Source organism: Labrus bergylta, chromosome 5, assembly GCF_963930695.1.
Source record: "Labrus bergylta chromosome 5, fLabBer1.1, whole genome shotgun sequence".
Taxonomy (NCBI): Eukaryota; Metazoa; Chordata; class Actinopteri; order Labriformes; family Labridae; genus Labrus; species Labrus bergylta.
Genome location: NC_089199.1, coordinates 24,033,192 through 24,053,486, shown reverse-complemented (window position 1 = coordinate 24,053,486; position 20,295 = coordinate 24,033,192). Strand labels below are relative to the sequence as shown.

Sequence of the window (20,295 nt, the reverse complement as noted above, 5' to 3'; positions counted from 1 at the left end):
TTAATCACATGGAATAAGGCGTTGGCGTTTCACCACTAGTTATCACATAGGAACGCGTTTTGCTACAAACCAAGAACACTTCCACGAGTCAAGGATACTGGTTGATGATTGATTGATGTCTACAACAGCCAATAGCGATGTATTGGTAATTAAAAAAAAGACAAGAACAAACAGAGGGTTTCCCACTCACTGAATCCGTTGAGGTCCTGGTTGGAGGTGGAGAACGGGTCGTCTTTGTGCAGCGTGCTGACTTTAGTGGTGCTCTTATCGGCCGTGCTGACCGGCCCCATCTCCCTCTGCTGGGTGGAGCTGCTTGCCGTCTCCTTCTGCTTCTTAGCCAACTTCCTACAGTGGTACGAACACGCACACGCACACAAGGATACGCGTAAAGGCACATACACAAAGAAAAGGCAGCGGTTCACTTATATTGTGCAATCTCAGACTTACAAACACTTACATATCACAGAACAAGAAAAACACTGTTGGAGTGATGATGGATGGTGAAAATGACGAGCAGAATATTCATGAACTTTAACAAAAAGACAACGAGAAGATGAACGTTGACTTTCATGCACTGAGGGATCAAAGACCCATTTTTTTTTTTTGGATCTTTTTGATGATGAGAAACTTCCATCCTCTCCGTCTTCTGCCTGCTCCACTTTTCAGAAAATGTGTGCTCAAACAGGCCATTTGGAGATTTCCCCTTCATGACATCACAAAGGGCAGTAACCCCTCCCCCAGGTGGGTGACACTCCCACAGCTAGGTGTTTGTTCTGCCCTCTGAGTCTGCCTTCTCACCGTAAACAATAGGACATGGAACGAGAAAGCCCGAGACCACCAAAGCCCTTCCAGAGAGGGGGCGTGGTCAGACACAGCTCATTTACATATTTAAAGGTACGGATACAGAAACATTCAGTAATTTATCAACAAAAATTAAGTATTGATGCCCTCTATTCAGTTCAGTTTACCCAGAGGTCAAGAAAGGAGGTATGACTCTGGGCTGGCGAGCTTGATACTCAGTACTACATCATCATTCTTGGGACTTTTTAATACTAAACATAGCTGTGTGTAACTGCTCCTTTAGTTGTGGTCACATCCTTAAGATTTATTTCCCTTCACTTTCCTCTTAACACTTCTCTTCTCCCATCTGTTAAGCCGTTTTGCGTCGGCTATTTTGAGTCCTACCTGAACGTCACTTTGGGTCCGCAGAGACGGCAGATGGCAGAAATGACAGCGAGCCATTACAGCCTGACATTGGCTGCTTTATTCACCAGAGCCTGCAGAAGTAGCACCATAAAGCCCGTATTGTTCTGCATGTCTTTACTCAAATGGAGGAGTCGGAGAGGTTTCCTGAACCTGAACATGTTGGAAGTGATAATTAATGAGGCTCGTTCTAAATGAGTGGGACTCTGTTGTTACCCTTGTGCAGAAAGCACTCTGGCTATGTAGTTCTTCTGTAAATTAGACAAACTGCACATCCTGCTCCACAAACAAGGAGCCCAGCTAGGACATGACCTCGACTTCATTTTCAAACTAGATACGTCAGAAGAGACCCCTGTCTTTTTTTTTAAGATTCATTTTTGGGCTTTTTGTGCCTTTATTTGAGAGATAGGACTGTGGATAGAGTCGGAAATCAGGGAGACAGAGTGGGGATTGTCATGCGGGAAAGGAGCCACAGGTCGGATTTGAACCTGGGCCGCCCACTTAGAAGTCTACAGCTTCCATACATGGTCCGCGTACACTAACCACTGCGCCACCAGTTGTTCCCCACTCTCTCTTTCCCTGATTTCTGACTCTATCCACTGTCCTATCTCTACATTAAAGGCAGAAAGAGCCAAAAAATAAAGCTTTAAAAGTTAGTCTTTTCTTGGTGGGGTCGGCCTGCTTCTATGGACCCCCTACCCCTCTTCTCGGTCGATGTGTTTGAAGCCCAGGGGGCCTTGTCTCGGCAGCAGAAGCCGGGCTCTAACCTTCAGTGAGGTGATCTGGCACTACTACCACCAGACGTCCCTGACGCCCAGCATCCACCATCGGACTGTGTCGTCCCTCAACCACCACCGTCCTCATTCATGCACGGCATGCTCCGACCTCCACCTCAGCGGCAAGGAACAGGAACGCCAGGAATACAGAGGAGAAATCCTTCCTGCATATAATCCCAGCTCCCCATAGACAAAAATGTTTCAACCTTCCTGCGTTACATACAAACAACTTGTTAGTGTTGATCTCTTTTATCAAATGAAACTACAAAGTTAGAGGAGGACAATGAGATCTGCATTATCTCTTCTGAGACTGCTTCCTCTCGTGGTTATTGTAATTACTTTAAATTAAAATCACCTGTGTGCAAACAGCTCTCTCTCGCTCTCTCGTTTATTTCTCACAAATATTCCTCGGACCTTGTAGTAAAACATGAAGTATAACTTTTACCGAGGATTTTCCTTTTACATGCGACCTTCATTTTCCCACAGAGAGCAGGACTATATATCACGATCCACTTACAGACCGCAAGCGTGATGTAACTCTTGAGAATATGAATGCCCTGAATGCTTTGGGGTTTATCTGAGGCCTGCAGGGAGATCCAAGGAGAGCCAGTAAGATGCAGAGGGCTTTTCCTTTTACTTTCAAAGTGAGCTCCTAAACGGTTTCTTATGATCGTCAACTGAAACGTCTTCCAACTTCAGGATTCTTCAGATAATATCAGAGCCGAAGTGTTTGCAACAGGGATTGCATTATGATAGTGCTGTAGTCAAGACCACATTAACGGAGACCAAGACATACCTGAGACCAGATTGCCCCGAGACTAGACCAAGAATCTTTAATCTTAAAGGAGATCTGTTATCCTCACTTTGACCATTCATGATGTCACTCTGGGTAACTTAATGAGCAGCCTTACGAGATGTGTAGCTAAAAAAAACCTCCCTATTAATCTGATACTGGCATCAGTAAAACCCCTCATTTTAGCCTCAGCCTGAAACGCTTCAATTCAGCTACTGTCTCTTTAAGGCCTCGCCCTCTCCTCATACCCCACTTTCCTCTGATTGGCCAGCTCTCTCTGCAGTCGCAGGGGAAATTTGAGTGAGCTTTTCGGGTGGGCGTGTTCTTCAAAGAGCTGCTCTGCCATGCTTTGCTCTGATAGGTCTGCAGAACCTGACCAAGTCTCGTGAAGTTCTCGTGAAGTTCTCGTAAAGTCTCGTTCAAGGCAGTAGGAAACCACGTCCCGGGATTACACCAATAACACTGGTAACCATGGTAACATCACATATTTGTTTTTAAATATGGATCAGCAGAATAGCTCTCCTTAAATACTTTTCAGTGTTGTGGATTTTTCTCTTAAAAATTCACATTTTGTTCATTCAACAGAGAGTCAACAGATTTGTTAAAACAGAAACGCTCGATGATGATCTGAGGATCCTGCTCCGCCCACCAGCTGTCAGCAAACAAGTGACCCATTAGGAGAGTGTCTCCCAGTGAGTACGGGCGCCATTTGTTCCCATCAGCGCCTGCTGTGCTGTGCAAATGAACAACAGAAAATCATCACTATAAAGTAGTTTGAACATTTCTCTGCAGCTGAGTCACAGAGAAATGATCTAAGACTTCTTCATATGAAGTCCAAAAGAAAAAAAGCCTCCAGAATCCTCCGACACGTTTTCCGCCTCAAAGTGTCTGACATCAAGTCACGAGTGGCGCTCAGTGGGTTGAGTGTGCGTGCATACTTTGTGTGTACTTGTTTCAGTGAGCTCACACTTGACATCCTCGAAGGCTGTTTAGGAACTGCATGTTCACTGTTTTGGCCCGTGTGTGTGTGTGTGTGTGTGTGTGTGTGTGTTGTGCGGTTCTGTCGGTTCGCTGCGGCCGCTGAGTGGGTGTGTTTTCTCGCTGACCTATCACGAAGCCGCCTGTTTGTGTGTTCCTGGAAACGACTCACTCGGAGAGGCAAATTAAAAGAGCAAATATTAATTTCCTTTTGGAGCATTAATCACATCTTAACCGTGTCATGCTTTGCTCAACGAGTTTTTAAAGCTTTAATCAACTACTCGGGTGGAGATGGTGCTTTTAATTAACATGTGCTCGAATACAGAAGCAGCAGAAAGTATCTTAAAGGGTCTTTCTACTCAACTTATAACCCTACTGTGACGTTTTGGGGGGGGGGTTGTAAAGTTTTGTATTTGGTCTCGTATTGCTTAGCTTGCTTAACCTCACTGGTTAAAAGTTTCAGATCAGATTCACAAACTGTTTTTGCCTCTGACACACTCAGACTGCTACACTTAAGTGTCTTTATTAAAGAATGTGATCCTTTTTAAAGAGGACATATTATTCCCCTTTTCCACCTTTTCAAACAGTCCCCTGTGGTCTAAATGAAACATCTGTGCAGTGCTTTGGTCAAAATATAACATGAATGAAGCACCAGAGGAGGTTTGTGACTCTGTATAAACCAGCTCTCTCCGTTTTGGTGTGTGTGTGTCTCTTTAAATGCAATGAGCCCCCCTGAGTTTTCCCCGTAGATATCACTCCTCTGTCGTGAGAATAAAACTGGCGGACCTGCTCAAAATTTTTGTTGTAGTCTGGGGTTGGAGTCCATGGGTGGAGATACCAGGGGAGGGGAGGGATTTTTTTTTTTTTTTTTTTACCAGAATCCCACTGTGACATCACAAGGAGAGCACATTTGAAACTGAGCATTTTTCTCTGTGTTGTAAGACTTATGCAGACCACAAACAAAGGACTGTATGGGTTTATTTCACATTCTGTGAGTCAGTAGACACTCAGGTTGAAGTGGATTATCATATATTTTCAGAATATGTCCCCCTTTAAAGTGAAAGAGGTGATTGGGTTGTTCTGTCTAGAGCAACTAGACTCCATGAACAATGTCATTCATTTTCAATTCCCTACTCAAAAGTTGCAGCTCTACCGCTGCCTTGGATCTGTGCGTTTAGTCGGCTTTAAGGTTTTACTTTGTTACCCTAGTAACCCAGAACTTCCACCAGATATGTGTGCATTGCTTGTCTGCTCCAATTGGTTACGGCTCCCTCAATCGTCAACACCCACAGGCTGCGTTCCCAGAGCACAGCCGGACAGCTGGAGTGCAAAAATGTAGGACCCAGGTTTTTGCCTGTCTATTCTTATGGTATATGTCTTACATATATGCACCCATTTCAGCAAACTAAAGCCAAAAAGAAGATTATTTTAGCTGTCCTTAAAGAAGATTTCAAGTCAGAAAGTTGTGTTTTCTTGCTCTGAGAAGTCACTGATCCCTCAGTTTAGAGCATCAGATAGTGTTGGCACCTCAGAGAATTCTGTCAGGAATAAAAACTGATGAAGTCTCTGAATATTTTTGAAGTAAAACCAAAAATAATCTTTCCTGCACCTCCAATAATCTCACATCAAATGTAAACATAAAAAACGCCTCGGTTCGTCCTGGTCGTTCTCCCTGAACTGCACATGCTTAAAAAGTGCACAAGCACTAAACTTTGATTATTCTATATGATGAAAGCTCCTACAGAGACTGGCTGTTAGCAATCTGCACAGTCCTGCATGTTTTATACCAGAGTAAAATTAACAATCTGCACTTGCTGTCCAGATTTCCATCTACCATCTTGGTGTGAATGTGTATGTGCATGTGTGTCTTTTTGAGTGTTTGTGTGTAAATCTGTGCATTTGTAGAGCCCTCTGCGGGTCAGACGGCAATAAGCAAGAGGTCAGATGTTGATGCAATGTCTCCTTTTATCGCTATTATTCCTCTGGCTAAGAGAATACCGGCATAATATGTGTGAGAGACTGAGAGATATACGCAGAGATTAAAGCGTATGAATGTGTGTGTGTGTGTGTGTGTGTGTGTGTGTGTGTGTGTGTGTGTGTGTGTGTGTGTGTGTGTTCAGTGCCTGTGAGTGTGTCTGGGATCAGATGGTGAGCTCTACTTGCCCCTGAGTACTTAGGCAATTCAACCAGAAGACAGAAAATGAAATGAAATATCGCAGAGAGATTATAAAACCAGAGAAAGAGCAAAAGGTGCAAAGAGGAGAAATAATAAAGAGCTTACAAAACAGTCCAGAAATGAACAGAAAAAACAACCAGAGGAGCCGGAGGCAGAGATAGAGAGAGAGAGAGACAGGAAGGTGAAAAAGAGAGAGACGGGAATGTGTAAGGAGGAGGAGGAGGAGGAATGTCCAGGCAACATTTCTACCACGATCATTTCCTTCCATCAACCCGAGATTCAACTTTTCTCCACTCCACACCAATTTACAGATGTCGGAACCTCAAAAAACCTTCAGTGTGATTCAAGCTTAGAGTGGCCTATTCCTGGAAATCTGACTGCACTTTGACAGAAAGTGGGCAAGAGCCGTCAAGAGGAGTGGGAGGAGGAGGAGGAGGAGGAGGAGGAGTTGAGCAAAGGAGGGAGAAGCCAGATAGATGAGATGAAGAGCTGCAGAGAGACAATGAAGAAGCAAAAGAAACGAGATGGCAAAAAGCTAGCGACGTCTTGACCCCAAAGTCCCGCCTCCAAACTGTAAAGTGTAATATAAGTCAGACTTCAGGTATGCAATGTTGTTCAAGTAAAGTGAGTCATGATTGCCGTTCCCATTTGTCGCTTGCCCTGCAATTTAATTGGATCGTTTGCGTCATTGTTTGTCCGATTGCCATGCAGGATGTAGAAATGGTTAGCATTCTGAAATAAGTCGTACAGCTTCCAGGCGAGCAGAAGTTGTGCGTTGGCGTGTGTGTAACTTATTTAGCTGATTGTCGACCGCTTTCTCTTTTTTATGGCACAGAAGATAGACGAGTTGGGGGATGATGTCAGTGAAAACGGTAACACACTGCTAGATAACACGCTGCTAGATAACACGCTGCTAGTACAAGCTATGGCTAAATGCTAATATCATATGGTAGGCCTATATTTAGGTGCAAAGACATGGAAGATAATGAAGACGATGGCAAGGATGAAGAAATGGACTACTACTAGGACTAAGTGAGCATTGCTAGTAGAGTCAACCTGCAGGTAAGCAGCTGCTAGCTAGCAAGAGCAATATGCAGTTTCTTAGACTGATTATCATTTTTTTTTATCATTTCTCCTCCTAGCTAAATGTTTTGTAATTCCTTAAATGTGTTTGGTAGTGATTCTAACTTGTATTTCAATAAGTGTTGTAGTCAAGACCACACTAACTGAGGCCAAGACATACCCGAGACCAGAGTGCACCGAGACCGAGACAAAACCAAGACATTTAGGCTTCGAGACCAGGTCAAGACCAAGACCAAGGCAGGGCAAGAGTGAGACCGAGACAAGACCAGGACCAAATTTATCACAGAATAATAATCATCTCGTGTGCAGGGGGCGTGTCACTCACTAAGATGTACCTCGAGCAGCAGCTATAAACAACGCCCTTGCACGGTTGCGGGGCGAGGTGGGAGAATGGACACAATGGACAAGTTTTGAAAAAGGGAGAAACAGCGGACGAAGGAGGAGACAGGAAGAGAACGAGAGATTCAAAGAGGAAAAAGAAGCAGACACATGCGTGTGACTCGTGATCAGATAAAGGCCTTTCTCCTCTCCTCCACCCTCCCTCTTTCCCTCTCTCTCTCTCTACACCTTCACCTATCTCACACTCATTCCGTTAATGGACTCGTTTAAATGACAAATTCCTTGCATATTGTAAGTGGCAATGAGCACGACATAATCCTCCTTTAATGAATGTCACAGCGGCAGTTCATTAAGCACTAAGGTTACCCCGCGGGGTGTCGACCGCCGCAAGAATCATGGACTACTTTGTGCCCCAGGCGACGTTAATTGCAGACCGTTTGATGCGTCGATAATGAGCGACGTGCGGTGGAGACGATGTTTTTTTTTGAGGGGGGGGGGGGATGATGGGTTTGAGAGACGACGTGATTACTGAGACAAACGAGATGGAAGAGAGCGCACTTATAGAGAAGAAGTCTTGATGAAATAAAACAGCTTTTTAATTGTTGCTCATTTGATGTATTAGGTGTCATGAGCACTTGCAGGGTTCATTTCCCAAACTGTGGGTATCCATGGAGTCAAATCCATTACTGGAGTTTATCCCAGAGTTTTCACAAATCGTACAGGAAGCAGTTTTGTGAATGTTTGTGCTCTAAATCAAGTGGCCTTCCTGTCCAAGATTGACTACAATATAATTTGTCAAAAAGGTATCTGATGATTTTATTAAACTGTGATTTAAATGATTCTCTTAATCGCTGATGAAAGTCATCAGAATAATAATCTAGGGAAGATAATGATGGGGCGATGGGGTACTAATAGCTAGTGTTGTAGTCAAGACCACATTAACCGAGACCAAGACATACCAGAAACCAGAGTGCTCCTAGACCAAGACAAAACCGAGACCAAGGCAGGGTGAGATAAGACCAAGACCATAAATACCTCTGAAGAATCATCATCTTGTGTTTAGGGGGCGTGTCACTCACTTAGACCGTAAAACCTGGAAGGTTGCGGCCGAGGAGTTTTCCTTCTAATCACATTCATGACCTGGAAAAATAGCCAATCAGTTGTCTTGACTGGTCTTGATTTAAAATCTGGAGTCTGCCCAGTCTGAGACCGAGACAAGACCGAGCAAAAATGCTCTCAATTCCGAGACCTTCAAAAAGTGTTCTGGAGACCATGACCTCTTTGGAGAACCACACCACCTCTAAGAGCACCATATTTTAGAACATAAGGGCAATGACGGCGCTGCGGTAGCTACAGCTATTCACTTCTAGAATAAAGGACAAAGAAAATACTGAGCGTACTGATGCTGCTTCTTTCCTTGAAAGTGATGCATGCAGAGGGGATTGCATTTATTTGAGCCGAAGTCTGGAAGGTGAGCAGGGGCAACCTTCAGGCATCCAATCAAACAAGTGAAATGACATTTGTTTCTCTTGTCAAGGGAGCGACACGGCTCCCGTGTTAGGGTTAGAATGGCCTCTGCCAGGCGGCTGCAGCAGCTACAGCTCAAATATCCCGCAGCCGTCCCCGGGCGGCGTGCAGGCAGACAGGCAGTCAGTCACTTCAGCGTGTCAGCGTTCGCTCCTGAGGAGGCTGCAGGCGGAGCCCAAACAAACTTTCATCTGCGTATCACAGGATTTAAAGGAGCACCTAGACAGGGAGCCAGAGATTGAGTGATATAGAGAGGTGAAGAGAGAGAGAGAGAGAGGGGGAGAGGGAGAAAGAGAGAGGGGGGGGGGGATGGGAGAGGGAGAGAGAGAGAGGGAGAGAGAGAGAGAGAGAGAGAGAGGGGGGGAGAGGGAGAGAGAGAGGGGGGGGATGGGAGAGGGAGAGAAAGAGAGAGAGAGAAAGAGAGAGAGAGGGGGGGTGGGAGAGGGAGAGAGAGAGAGCGAGAGAGAGCGAGAGAGAGAGAGAGAGAGGGGGGGAGAGGGAGAGAGAGAGAGGGGGGGATGGGAGAGGGAGAGAGAGCGAGAGAGAGAGGGGGGGAGAGGGAGAGAGAGAGAGGGGGGGGATGGGAGAGGGAGAGAGAGAGAGAGAGAAAGAGAGAGAGAGGGGTACAAACACACACACACACACACACTGAAGGACTGCAGGAGTCTTGCACGACTTTAAATCCCTCTCTCATCTAACAGTAAACATCCTTGGGCTACAGCTGTGTGAGTCTGTACACGTGTGTGTGTGTGTGTGTGTGTGTGTGTGTGTGTGTGTGCGTGTGCAGCTGCTATTTTGTTGTTATAACTGTGTGTGTGATGTGTGCATCCTTAAATCTTTAGAATAAACATATTTGTTTTTTCAGCCCTTTCATCATTAACAGACTTTTGTTTTTATATTTCTGCGGAGTTTCCCACAGAGTGACGCCGCACCTGTCACCATATAATACCTGTAAGAATTCTTATATTACCTTCTATATTAATATAATATAATACAGAAGCCCTAAGAGGACATGCATCCAGACATTGGAATTAACTCTCCTTTCTTGTGATAATGAATACGCTTCGGTCATTTGCTCGCATCCTAAGGAAAAGGGGCGGCTGTGGCTCAGTCGGTCGTCTCTCAACCCAAATATCAGATGTTCAATCCCCAGTTCCTGCTGCTACAGGTACGATGTGGACAAGACACTTAACCCCAATTTGCTCCTGCTGCTTCATCAGTAGTGTGTGAATGTGTATGAATGGGTGAGTTAAAACTGATGGACTCTTTACACAGCAGACTCTACCATCATTGTGTGATCATCTGTGGTGTGAAAGAGCTTTGAGTAGTCAGAAGACTAGAAAAGAAACAAGCTCAAGTCCATTTATTTACCAAATGAACTTGTTATCATGGCAAAACTGGGACTGTTGTTAAAAAAACAAGATAATTAAGTTGAGGTTCTTGAGGAAACCACAGAACGAAATGACCTAATGTACTTTGTTATCACGGAGAATCTGAGTGAAATATAATGTACAAATGTGAGTCCACTTTGGGCTTCTGTAGTATTTGACAGAAACTTCATGTGTTTTTGTTTGTGTTGTTTTCACAAAAGATGCATTTTGAAAACGTCCCTTTGGCCTCTCCAAATTAAGCGTTTACCACATTTTTTCACATCAATAATAACTAATACAACTGTCAAAATAGCAGGCAGGAGATCCAAACAGGACCATCATTTTTAGTTGCGGTTATGCAGATATTTATTTTTTTCTTTCAACGACACCTGTGAGTTAGTCTAAAGTCTGAAAACAGTCACTCCTTGTATAATACTCTGCAGGGTGTGTGAGTTGTGCGCTAGTGCAGGACTCTGACTCTTCACCTGAGGAGTGTGCATGTTTGTGTGCATGATGTGGACTTCATCTTTTGAATGGATTAGTAAGTACATGACCGCAGCGAGGGGCGGATTTGGCATGTGAGCCGGTACAGCGGCGTGTCTTCATTTTTTTTTTTTACACCATCACCAAAACAAATTAAACAGAGCGGTGAGGGAGGGAGAAGCAGCAGACCTGCAGTGACGGCTGCCATCTTTTCTAATTGTGTCTCTTTCTCTGCGTAAAGGAGTAATTTCTGCCGAGGTCAAACAGCCGCGGGGGGGCCTGTTTTTAAGGAGAAGTGAGTGAGTGTGTGTGCGTGCGAGGACTGTTCCGCTCGGTTTTGGACTCGGCTGCGGATTTGGAGGAAAATTTTCAGATGCTTTGAAGACAGCGGGAGAAGCAGAGAAATCCTCTGCAGGGATTTGGAAGGGGAGCTCGGGGGCAGCAGTGTTTGTGTGTGCGTGTTTGTGCAGGTGTGCAGGTGTGTGCATTGTGTGTGTGTTTGATTGTGTGTGCCGGTACGTGCTTGTGCATGTATGAACAGACAGGTATAACAGCACCTCATTAGAACTGGTTAATAAGCTGGAAATGGCCACTTGGTTGAGGAGATAACAGTGAATTACATTGACCTTTTGGGGCGACACACTTCGAGAGTCAAATCGTGCAAACAATACAGATGGAGTCTCGTTTTCGCGAGATGCAGTTGAGCTACAAGTCCTGGGAACTTCCAGCCAGCTCATAAACCGCATGGACTCTCCAATGAAGAGCAGTGAATCTCTGATTAGGAACAAGTTCAATGTCACAGCTCAACTTCTGCAGAGGAACTTTAAGGAACATTGTCCTTCCCTACAGACGACTGAAAGGTTTCCCCTCACATGGACATGCTCCAACACTGACACTGGCTGTTTAATTATGAAACATCAGATTTTCCAACACCGGGGCAAACCAGTCGATCTCTGAGTTGTTGCCAAGTGCTTTACGATTCGATGCACTCTATTCCCTTGGGGAAATTTCTCTTGGACTCCAGATTAGGCAACGTTAAGTCACTTTAGAGATCTGTGTGTCCTCCAGAGGCGCTACCGGCCAGACAGGACACTCCTTGGGGCCTCTTGCCCCAGTGGCTCAGAACGTGCAAACTTTACTATGACAGTCGGAAACCTCCCTAAGGGGGCCCCATCTGACAGTAATGTTGTTGCTCTAAGCATTTCAATATTCCTGTGAAAAATTCAGTAAGTCACTTGTTGCCATGGTGATTATTGTAAAACTGATTATTGTAAATTTCCCCATTGTGAGATAAATAAAGGATTATCTTATCTTATCTTATTTTTAACATAATGGCAATGAATGCCGGTTGGAGGGGCCCCCAGTGAATTTTGCTTCGGGCCCCAACAGACTCGCCTCTGGTGTCATCACAGTGAGTTGTGAAAATGTAAACACATCTCCTGCACAGTGTTTATTTACATTTCACGCACATGTGCCTTCTGCTTCAACATATGGCGACCTACGTAACCCTGGAGCATCACTTTGACACCTGCAAGGTAAAGTTAGTGATCGCTACAAAAGCGACTTAACTGTAAAGTGACTTTTTTGCTGAGAACAAATTTGCACATTTTAAGATTTTTTTTTAAACATGCAACAATTGCAAACTTTGCAAAAAGTTTAAGATAAATACAAGAGTTTCAGTTAAATTAGTTATAAAGATGAATTCTATTTTTAGACATTGTGCCTGTATGGGATAGTAGAAGCTGAAAAGAGAGAGAGAGAGAGAGAGCACGGGATGACAGGCATCAAATGATTGCTGCTGGGAATCAAACCAGCGATTAGTGCATGGATGGCTGGAGCCCTCTGTGCATGCGGTGCCTGCTCCACCAACTGAGCTAAACCAGCGCCCCAGGTTCAACTAAGTTCTGACGGTTATAGGTAGTTATGCAACCGATGCAGCATTTTATGTAACTTGTGTGCATCAGTTATGTAACAGGCGTAGATAACGTTAGCTACAGGGGCTACATAGGCGAGGAATAGCATTCAATAGTTCTAAGTAACCAACATATCAGTGCATGCTATGTTACAATGTTTTGATTACATTTGGTCGACGCTTTTGTCCAAAGCGACACAAGCGGGGATCCAGACAGGAGGGAACAAAGTTAATAAGTATGTCATTTTTTTCATCAGAATTCAACTTTGACTCGATGCATTTACAGCTTTTTAAGCTTTACAGAAGTGATGCTGCACCTTCATATTTTGAAGCATTGGGCCAATGACCAAGCTTACATGTTTTTAATTCCCCTTAGATTAAAAAAAAAAAAAAAAAAAAAAAAAAGTGACGAGGAGAGTTAGTAGTCTTGAAGACATATTTCAGCGTATTCGTTCAGGGTAATTTCTTGGGCTTAAAGATGAGAGACACACAGATCGGCCAATGAACAGGTTTTTTGCAAGCTGCACAAAGTGTGAGGGACGTGTAGGCTTTAAAACTCAACAATGTAAATTCATTCATTCTGAGCTCATGTCCACCTGCCAAATCACATCCAGCGCCTGCAGGCTGCTGTTGTTGTTGGTGCCGTTTGTCTTCAGCAGATAAACCTGTAGACGTTTTTAACATGCAGTGCAAAATCATTCTTTTGGCTGTTAAAGTGAAAGCATGGCTGGAGGAGCCATGTTTTTGTTTGTTTTCTGTTCGTCATGAAATCAGGATATCTGGAGAGGGGGGGGGGGGGGGGGTTCAAATATCTTTGGATGCACAAATCCTGCTGTCAAATTTCATTCTATCATGAGTCAAACAGGATGCAAGAAAACAAGACACAACGTGAACAGAGATGTAACAGTGACAAAGGAACAGATAAGTGTCTGAGGAGTGAGTCGCTCCAGGTGAGAAATCTCTACTTACAGGTAATAAGAGTAGGAATAAGCATGTCTTCTGAAGCATGGTGAGGTGAGGGCCGATGATGACAACAGAGCAAAACCCAGAAGAAGGACAAACACATTGGATTAGTTCATGATCTGAATGAGAAAATTAATCATTTACTCCTTGATGTCTCAAACTGCACGATAACCTTTTCGCATATCTGCTGATTCACCCGTCCTCCCCCGTGCTGATAACTACTCTGCGTGCTCGTCTCTTTGTGTGTCCTCATGTGAAATGTTTGACCCTCGCTTTTGCACGAGCTGAGCGGTCTGCCTCTCAATCTGACAGTTTCTACACATATCTATGTTCTTCAGTGATTCACATCAGGTGCCCAGAGTTAGTTTACTTCACAAATCGGCCTTCGGTTGCTCATCAGGACATCTCAGTCTCAGTTTTTCTCGGAGCGTTTAGCTAAAAATACGGCTCTTCTTTAAATCAGCGGCGACTCGGTCAGTCGTCTGTCAACTAAATTAGAAGTAATAAGGAGCTCTATGGCTTGTGAAATCATCATTTCACTCACCCGTAAAATTGCAGTTTTTTTCCCACTGGAGATTTGCCTGTTCATTAACTTTAAAGAGATGAAAACATGGACTTCATATTCAGCAGTCTCTGCCTCTTGTGCTCCATGCTAATGCTTCATTATGCACTTCAGTAAAACGGTGTACAAGTAGTAGGATTTGCATTAGTGCCAATTAGAAATGAAATGCATTTCAGCAATAAAGCACTATTATTTTAAGTTATTTTAAGGGCTATTTTGACCTTTATTGGAGCTGCTATTACGGCTGAAGAGAGGCAGGAAATGCTGGGAAGAGAGAGAGGAGGCTGACATGTAGCAAAACAATATTTTAATCTGCCATCTGCTTTTCTTTTTTGCATGTGCGTTCATTCACTTGTTAACTTGTTCATTAGCTTTTTTGGATATAAATCTGAGCAACAGGTTTCCATCACCACCCACCTTCAACTACATTTGGTGAAAAGTTAGGCCCCGTGTTTACCTAGCGCTGACTGTGCGCTCTGGAGTGTTTGCATGAAGCGTTTGTGCACTGAGAAGGAAAGCGCTGAACGTCCGTTCTGTCTCCATGACAACAGTCTGTTGACAACGGCCGCTGCATGACCGACACTGCGCCGTTACTTTTTACTGCACGTTTTATATTTGAGATCGTTTATTTTCCCGATCAGACTGTAGGCGTCAAATCTACAGGGAATATCAAATATTTGGAAAAGAGTGCCGGTGACGTCAACAGCGCCTTTCTGAAAAGTTGAAAGATTTTTAACTTGAGCAGATGGAGCAGGCGCACAGAAAAGGCAGAGCACTGGGAAAATAGACGCTGGCCGCTGAGCTTTTTCTGCAAGCGACCGCTTTCTGCTGAGAACGCTATCTACTCATTGAAAACAACAGAAAAAAGACGCTGGCGCTCAGAAAAAAACACGATGGACATGGGGCCTTATGCATCATAGTTTAGAGACCTTTCATCCTCATTAATTAGATTACAGTGTTAGATTTGGAATTTAGCAATACGTCAATACATTTAATTAAAAAAAAGGGTTCAGATTGTCATTTAAACCAAGTAGCATGAGCGTTTCTACAACGTGCTAAAGTGTTAGCATCACCGACTGTATATAAGAGGTGGGCGTCACCACAGCGGAGTCACCCATTGGAATCGAATTGTGAGACACCCAACAATTCTCAACCCTAGTTTTCTACCTGAAAACAAAATCAGACATAAATAAGAGAAAGGTGCACATCTGGTGCCTCCATCACCAACAGACTGGTGGATTAGCAGACACTGAATGAGGAGTGACAGAAAAAGAGCAAAAGATGGAGGATGGAGGTTTGGAGGAGGAACAGGTGGAAGCAGGAAGCATGATTGTTGATGAAGAGTTGTGTTTGTGTTGTCGCTTTAACGATGACGGGTCTGTGGCTCATTCACATAAAGGATTTTGATCTTCATAGTTCAGATGTTGGTGAACTGTTCTTGTAAAAATGTTGATTGAACTTAATGATCAATATTCACCACAACAGCCAAAATAAATCTATCCATCCATCTATTCATATGTCTATTCATATTAATTGGTCAATTCTTTGAATTCTCCTAATTTATTTATCTATCTATTCATCAATTTTAAAATTAGTAAAACCTATTAATGTTTAGTTCTTTTATTCCATTTGGTCATCAATTATTTCTTCCATCCAATCGTCCATCTTTCTATCCGTACATCTAAAAAAAACTCAACGAGAAAAGCGCTGAAAGAGAAAATAAGGAAGGCTGACACAAGCATATTCCTAACACACGCATATGCACACACACGCGCACACACACACACACACACTACTGTCTCATTTCAATAGCCTTTATACACACACAACTGACATTATATCTCAAACATGTACAATCTCATGCACATACACCACAATGACCCGCCATTAACACCTCACTTTCTCTCCCAAAACCTAAACACACACACACACACACACACACACACACACACACACACACACACACACACACACACACACACACACACACACACACACACACACACACACACACACACACACACACACACACACACACACACACACACACACTCTCTCTCTCTCTCTCTCTTTCATAGTCATAACCATCTTTAAGGACTCTGCTGACATTGTCCTTATGATATTAATAAAGTGCAGCGCTGAGAGCTCAGCTGTAAAAGCCACAGCCGTTAAAACTGCTCATAAATATTAATATGCCGTAGAAAAAACACTCCACCAAGCGTGTGTGTGTGTGTGTGTGTGTGTGTGTGTGTGTGTGTGTGTGTGCGTGCGTGCGTGCGTGTGTGTGTGTAAGAAAGTCAGAATGAAAAGGAAGAAGTTATTTATATAATATATTCACCATGTGCGTTCATGTGCGGGCTTTCTTTGGTCATTTTGGGACATTAAAGCAGAAAGTGTTCACTGGATTGATGTTTTTTTAAAACATTATGTTTATGAAGAAGTTATTTTTAATACTGTCGTCGTTCTTTTACAGCACGACAAAGTGATGCAGGTCAAAAAACAGATGGCTTTAAGTGTTAGGACGCTGACAAAAGAGGGAGGTAAATGAAGATTGGCGGCGGCTCGTTTGTTCTGCAGGCACGTCTGCGATGTTAAACAACGCACTCTCAGCTTTGTTCACTTCCTAGTTAAGAGTGTGGAAGTGCAAAGACAGATTTAAAAAAAAAAAGGCTGAATTTGATCCTTTCCTGCTTTAAACATCACACGTGACACTGCTCTTTAATGTCCTCCATAAATGAGGCAGAGGAGTACTGTGAAGACCTGCTGGTTGCTTGTTCTGCTGGTTGTTCAGTCTGTGTGTTTCAGGTGCCAGTAGGTGTGGCTTTTGTCGCCATGGAATGAGAACAGCTCGGCCTGTGGGGTAGGGGTGGGGGGGGGTCTACCAGGGCTGGACATGATGTAAAAAAGACAATGGACGAGAGTCCACTTCCCGACGCTACAACTAGTGGACTCCAGCGGAACTTACACTATCAACAAACGAGTGGAGGAGGAGAACATAAAGAGATGGAAGCGGTGGCGTGCAGACTGTCTATGGTCGTGCAGTGTTCACAGGATTTAGTTGTCACCACTCGCTCGAGGTGAATTCTCCTGATAATATCCTGCTGCGTTCTCCACTCCTGTCCACAATGTGCAAGCTGCAGGCCACGTCATGTGACAGTTTAAGCGGTCAAACAAACATTTAAATCAGGTGAGTCTCATGAAGCCGTTTTTAAATCTTGGACTCGCGGTAGTTTATCTCGAGTATATTTCAAACAGGTGCATAAAGGGAGAAACAGATGCTAAGCACCATATTTATGTAACAGGTGTTTTTTAGTACCTCTGAATGGATGCTGACACCACAGTGCACACACTCCTCTGCTGACTCTGTGTTAACATGGCATTGTGCGAACGGACTCTTCTGCAGACACACGAGCAGAGTTTTCTCACTGATTTGACGCTGTCGTTTATCATGAGGCCTTATATGAATTATAGCCTGAGAAAAAATGCAAACGTGTGTGTATGTGATGTGCAGCTTATAATAGATACCTGCTGCCCTGTCACACACACAAACACACACACACACTTCTTTTCAGCACTGATATGACGGCTATACTTAATCACACATGCAGCATGAATATGAATAACGCCTCATGACGGAGTAGTTTTCTTTCCTCTGAAGGCCGACTTGGAGGGAAAATATGTCACCCACTGCATGTACACACACTTTAACTCATACACACATGAAGGCGACACAATCTGTCATGTGTCACACACACACACACACACACACACACACACACACACACACACACACACACACACTCACACATAGACAGACACACACACACACACTCACACATAGACAGACACACATAGTCTCCTCCATCTGCAGATATTATGCAGTAATGCAACATTTGATAACTAAGTGGAACTATGAGAATAAAACCATCGGTTTGACAGCGAGGTCATAAATGGAGGTTCAAATAAACAGTTTAAGAGAGTCTCCTGAAACCTTACTACCGAGTTTTTTTAACTTTGGCATTCAAAATGTCGGGTGATAGAGACCTCGCCTACATGGAGACGAGGCAACCAGAGCTTCATGGGGAGTACACTCACTTTGAGTGGTTTAATGTCGCACGTCGGCAGGGAGTGCTGTTCCCCTCCCGTCATACTATAGTACACAACTAGAGGTGGGAAAAAAAGTGGATTCATGAAAAAAAAATCAAGATTCTTATAGTCGGAGATTTTATTTGATTCATAATTTCCAAATTATTATTTTTTTTTTTTTTGGGCTAGTCATTCACTCTCTGCTAAGTGCTAATGCTAGCTCTTTAACTCAGTAGAATGATAACATGGAGCAGCAATAAATTCAGCCAGCCTCACAGATGACTGGAGCAGATCCTGAAGTATGTACTCATTCAAAAATAGACTTTGACTCCATGGATCAATTAATCGTTTTGAATCAAAAATAAATTCTGAATTGAACCGTGACCCCAAAATCCAAATCAAATCATGAGCGACCTAAAGATTCTTAACCTTATATACAACGCGCCTCAAGTTGGATGACGCAAGCCCCACCGCTGAGCCAGTATCTGACGTTTCCCCGGGTGGTCGTGGACCCTCTCGTCTACACGCCATGTGCATATCCACACACCCCAAAATGTCTGCTGGAATTCTGAATCTATGAAGGAAGATTTCTTATCTATTAGAGTCTTATTAAATCCCTGCATCAGGTTTGTAAGATGAATAAACGGCAGAGACAGCGAGGTGTCACTTTGTCATGTTTGTTTTTTAACTGTGTTCATTTGTTTCTTGTCGGGTTCTCTGCTCTCCTCTAAAGAACAAAAAAATAATTAACAAGGTACAACAGAAACAAGACCCAGGTAGTAGATAACAGATTGTTCTTCTAATCATTCCTGCTGGATGTTCCAGCTGTGATCCTACAGCACACAAGCTTGTGTATCAAGGAGTGTCTGTGTCTCTCTGTGTGTGTGTGTGTGTGTGTGTGTGTGTGTGTGTGTGTGTGTGTGTAAATGGTTGGCCAACACCCATTGTAACATCAAAGATTTATGACAACAAACAGCACAGTCCATTATTCCACTTTGTGTCACATATGCAGGATGGGGGTTAAGTGCTGCTCTGCGTGTGTGTTGTTGTGTTTCTGTGCACTTGTGTTTGTGTGTGTGTGTGTGTGTGTGTGTTCTACTCGCAAATCATCTCTTATTGAGAACAAGTTTGCGTCTCGAGATCACATTTGTTGTAAATCGTCGCAGTACAAATAAAGATTGGTTGATTTATTGATTGAAGTTTATCCTCTGAATTCGTTAAGGTGAGTGTACGTGTCTATAAACAGTATGTTCCTCGATTTGGAGACACACTCACACCCTCACACCAACATCCGCAATTGACCACTTGGCCTTGTAAAGAGCCCGCCATGTTTAGTGGATCCTGGAGTCCATTACCGAGGCTGACATCAGTCACCTAAACGCCTCAGTTTTCTTGTCAAAGATGAAACACCCCCCCCTTCCCCCCACCCATATATATATAGTGTGTAGAGGGGGATTAAACATCTTGTTCAATCAAATGCAAAATCTGTCACAGTGGTGTGTGTTGAAACTTCTCTCAAAATAGGGGCTATGTATGTCACACCTAAGTTAGTAATGTCAGTAATGCATCCTGGACTTAATAATAATTAGTTTAAGACACTCAGGGCATGAGTCACACAAGGATTGCGCAGCTAAACCTGTGTAAAGAAGACAAAAAGGCATTGAATCCACAAAGAACACACAAAGGGTTACATGTACCCCGAACTGCGCTGCAGAGCAAACACAACTCTGTGCATAAGAGCTGTTTGCACATATTTAAATCAGCCATTATGCAGTCACTTGGGGGCTGATGGCAGCTCAACCCTGACACATGCTAACACACTTTATCGACTTGTGTGGAGACAGTCTCGAGTCGTTTTGCAGGATGCCGACAAGAGCGTTATTCGCTGGATGAGCTGCTCTTTCTCGCTGTCTCGATCCAGGGAAGGGCTTTTTTAAGCTGTGAAAGTTATATTACCTGACTGAACTTTGGTAAGAATTGTCCCCTTGCCTCCTAGCTCGTCATCCATGTCGTATGACTGATCTCCGTCAGAACGAGAGAGCAG

General features: G+C 43.7%; 1 protein-coding gene across 9 annotated transcripts in view; it reads right to left on the bottom strand.

Annotated features, from left to right (window-relative positions):
* The window catches only part of ptprt (protein tyrosine phosphatase receptor type T), a 287,907-nt gene that overhangs the window by 74,675 nt on the left and 192,937 nt on the right, over positions 1-20,295 (bottom strand). For 5 of the 9 annotated variants that reach the window (XM_065955243.1, XM_065955240.1, XM_065955245.1 and 2 more), the window contains one exon: positions 191-345. In XM_065955243.1, coding sequence (XP_065811315.1) covers positions 191-345 — 155 coding nt within the window. Of the gene's footprint in view, positions 1-190; positions 346-13,609; positions 13,640-20,295 lie in introns of all 9 variants that reach the window. The other 4 variants (XM_065955244.1, XM_065955241.1, XM_065955247.1 and 1 more) reach the window with 2 other exon arrangements.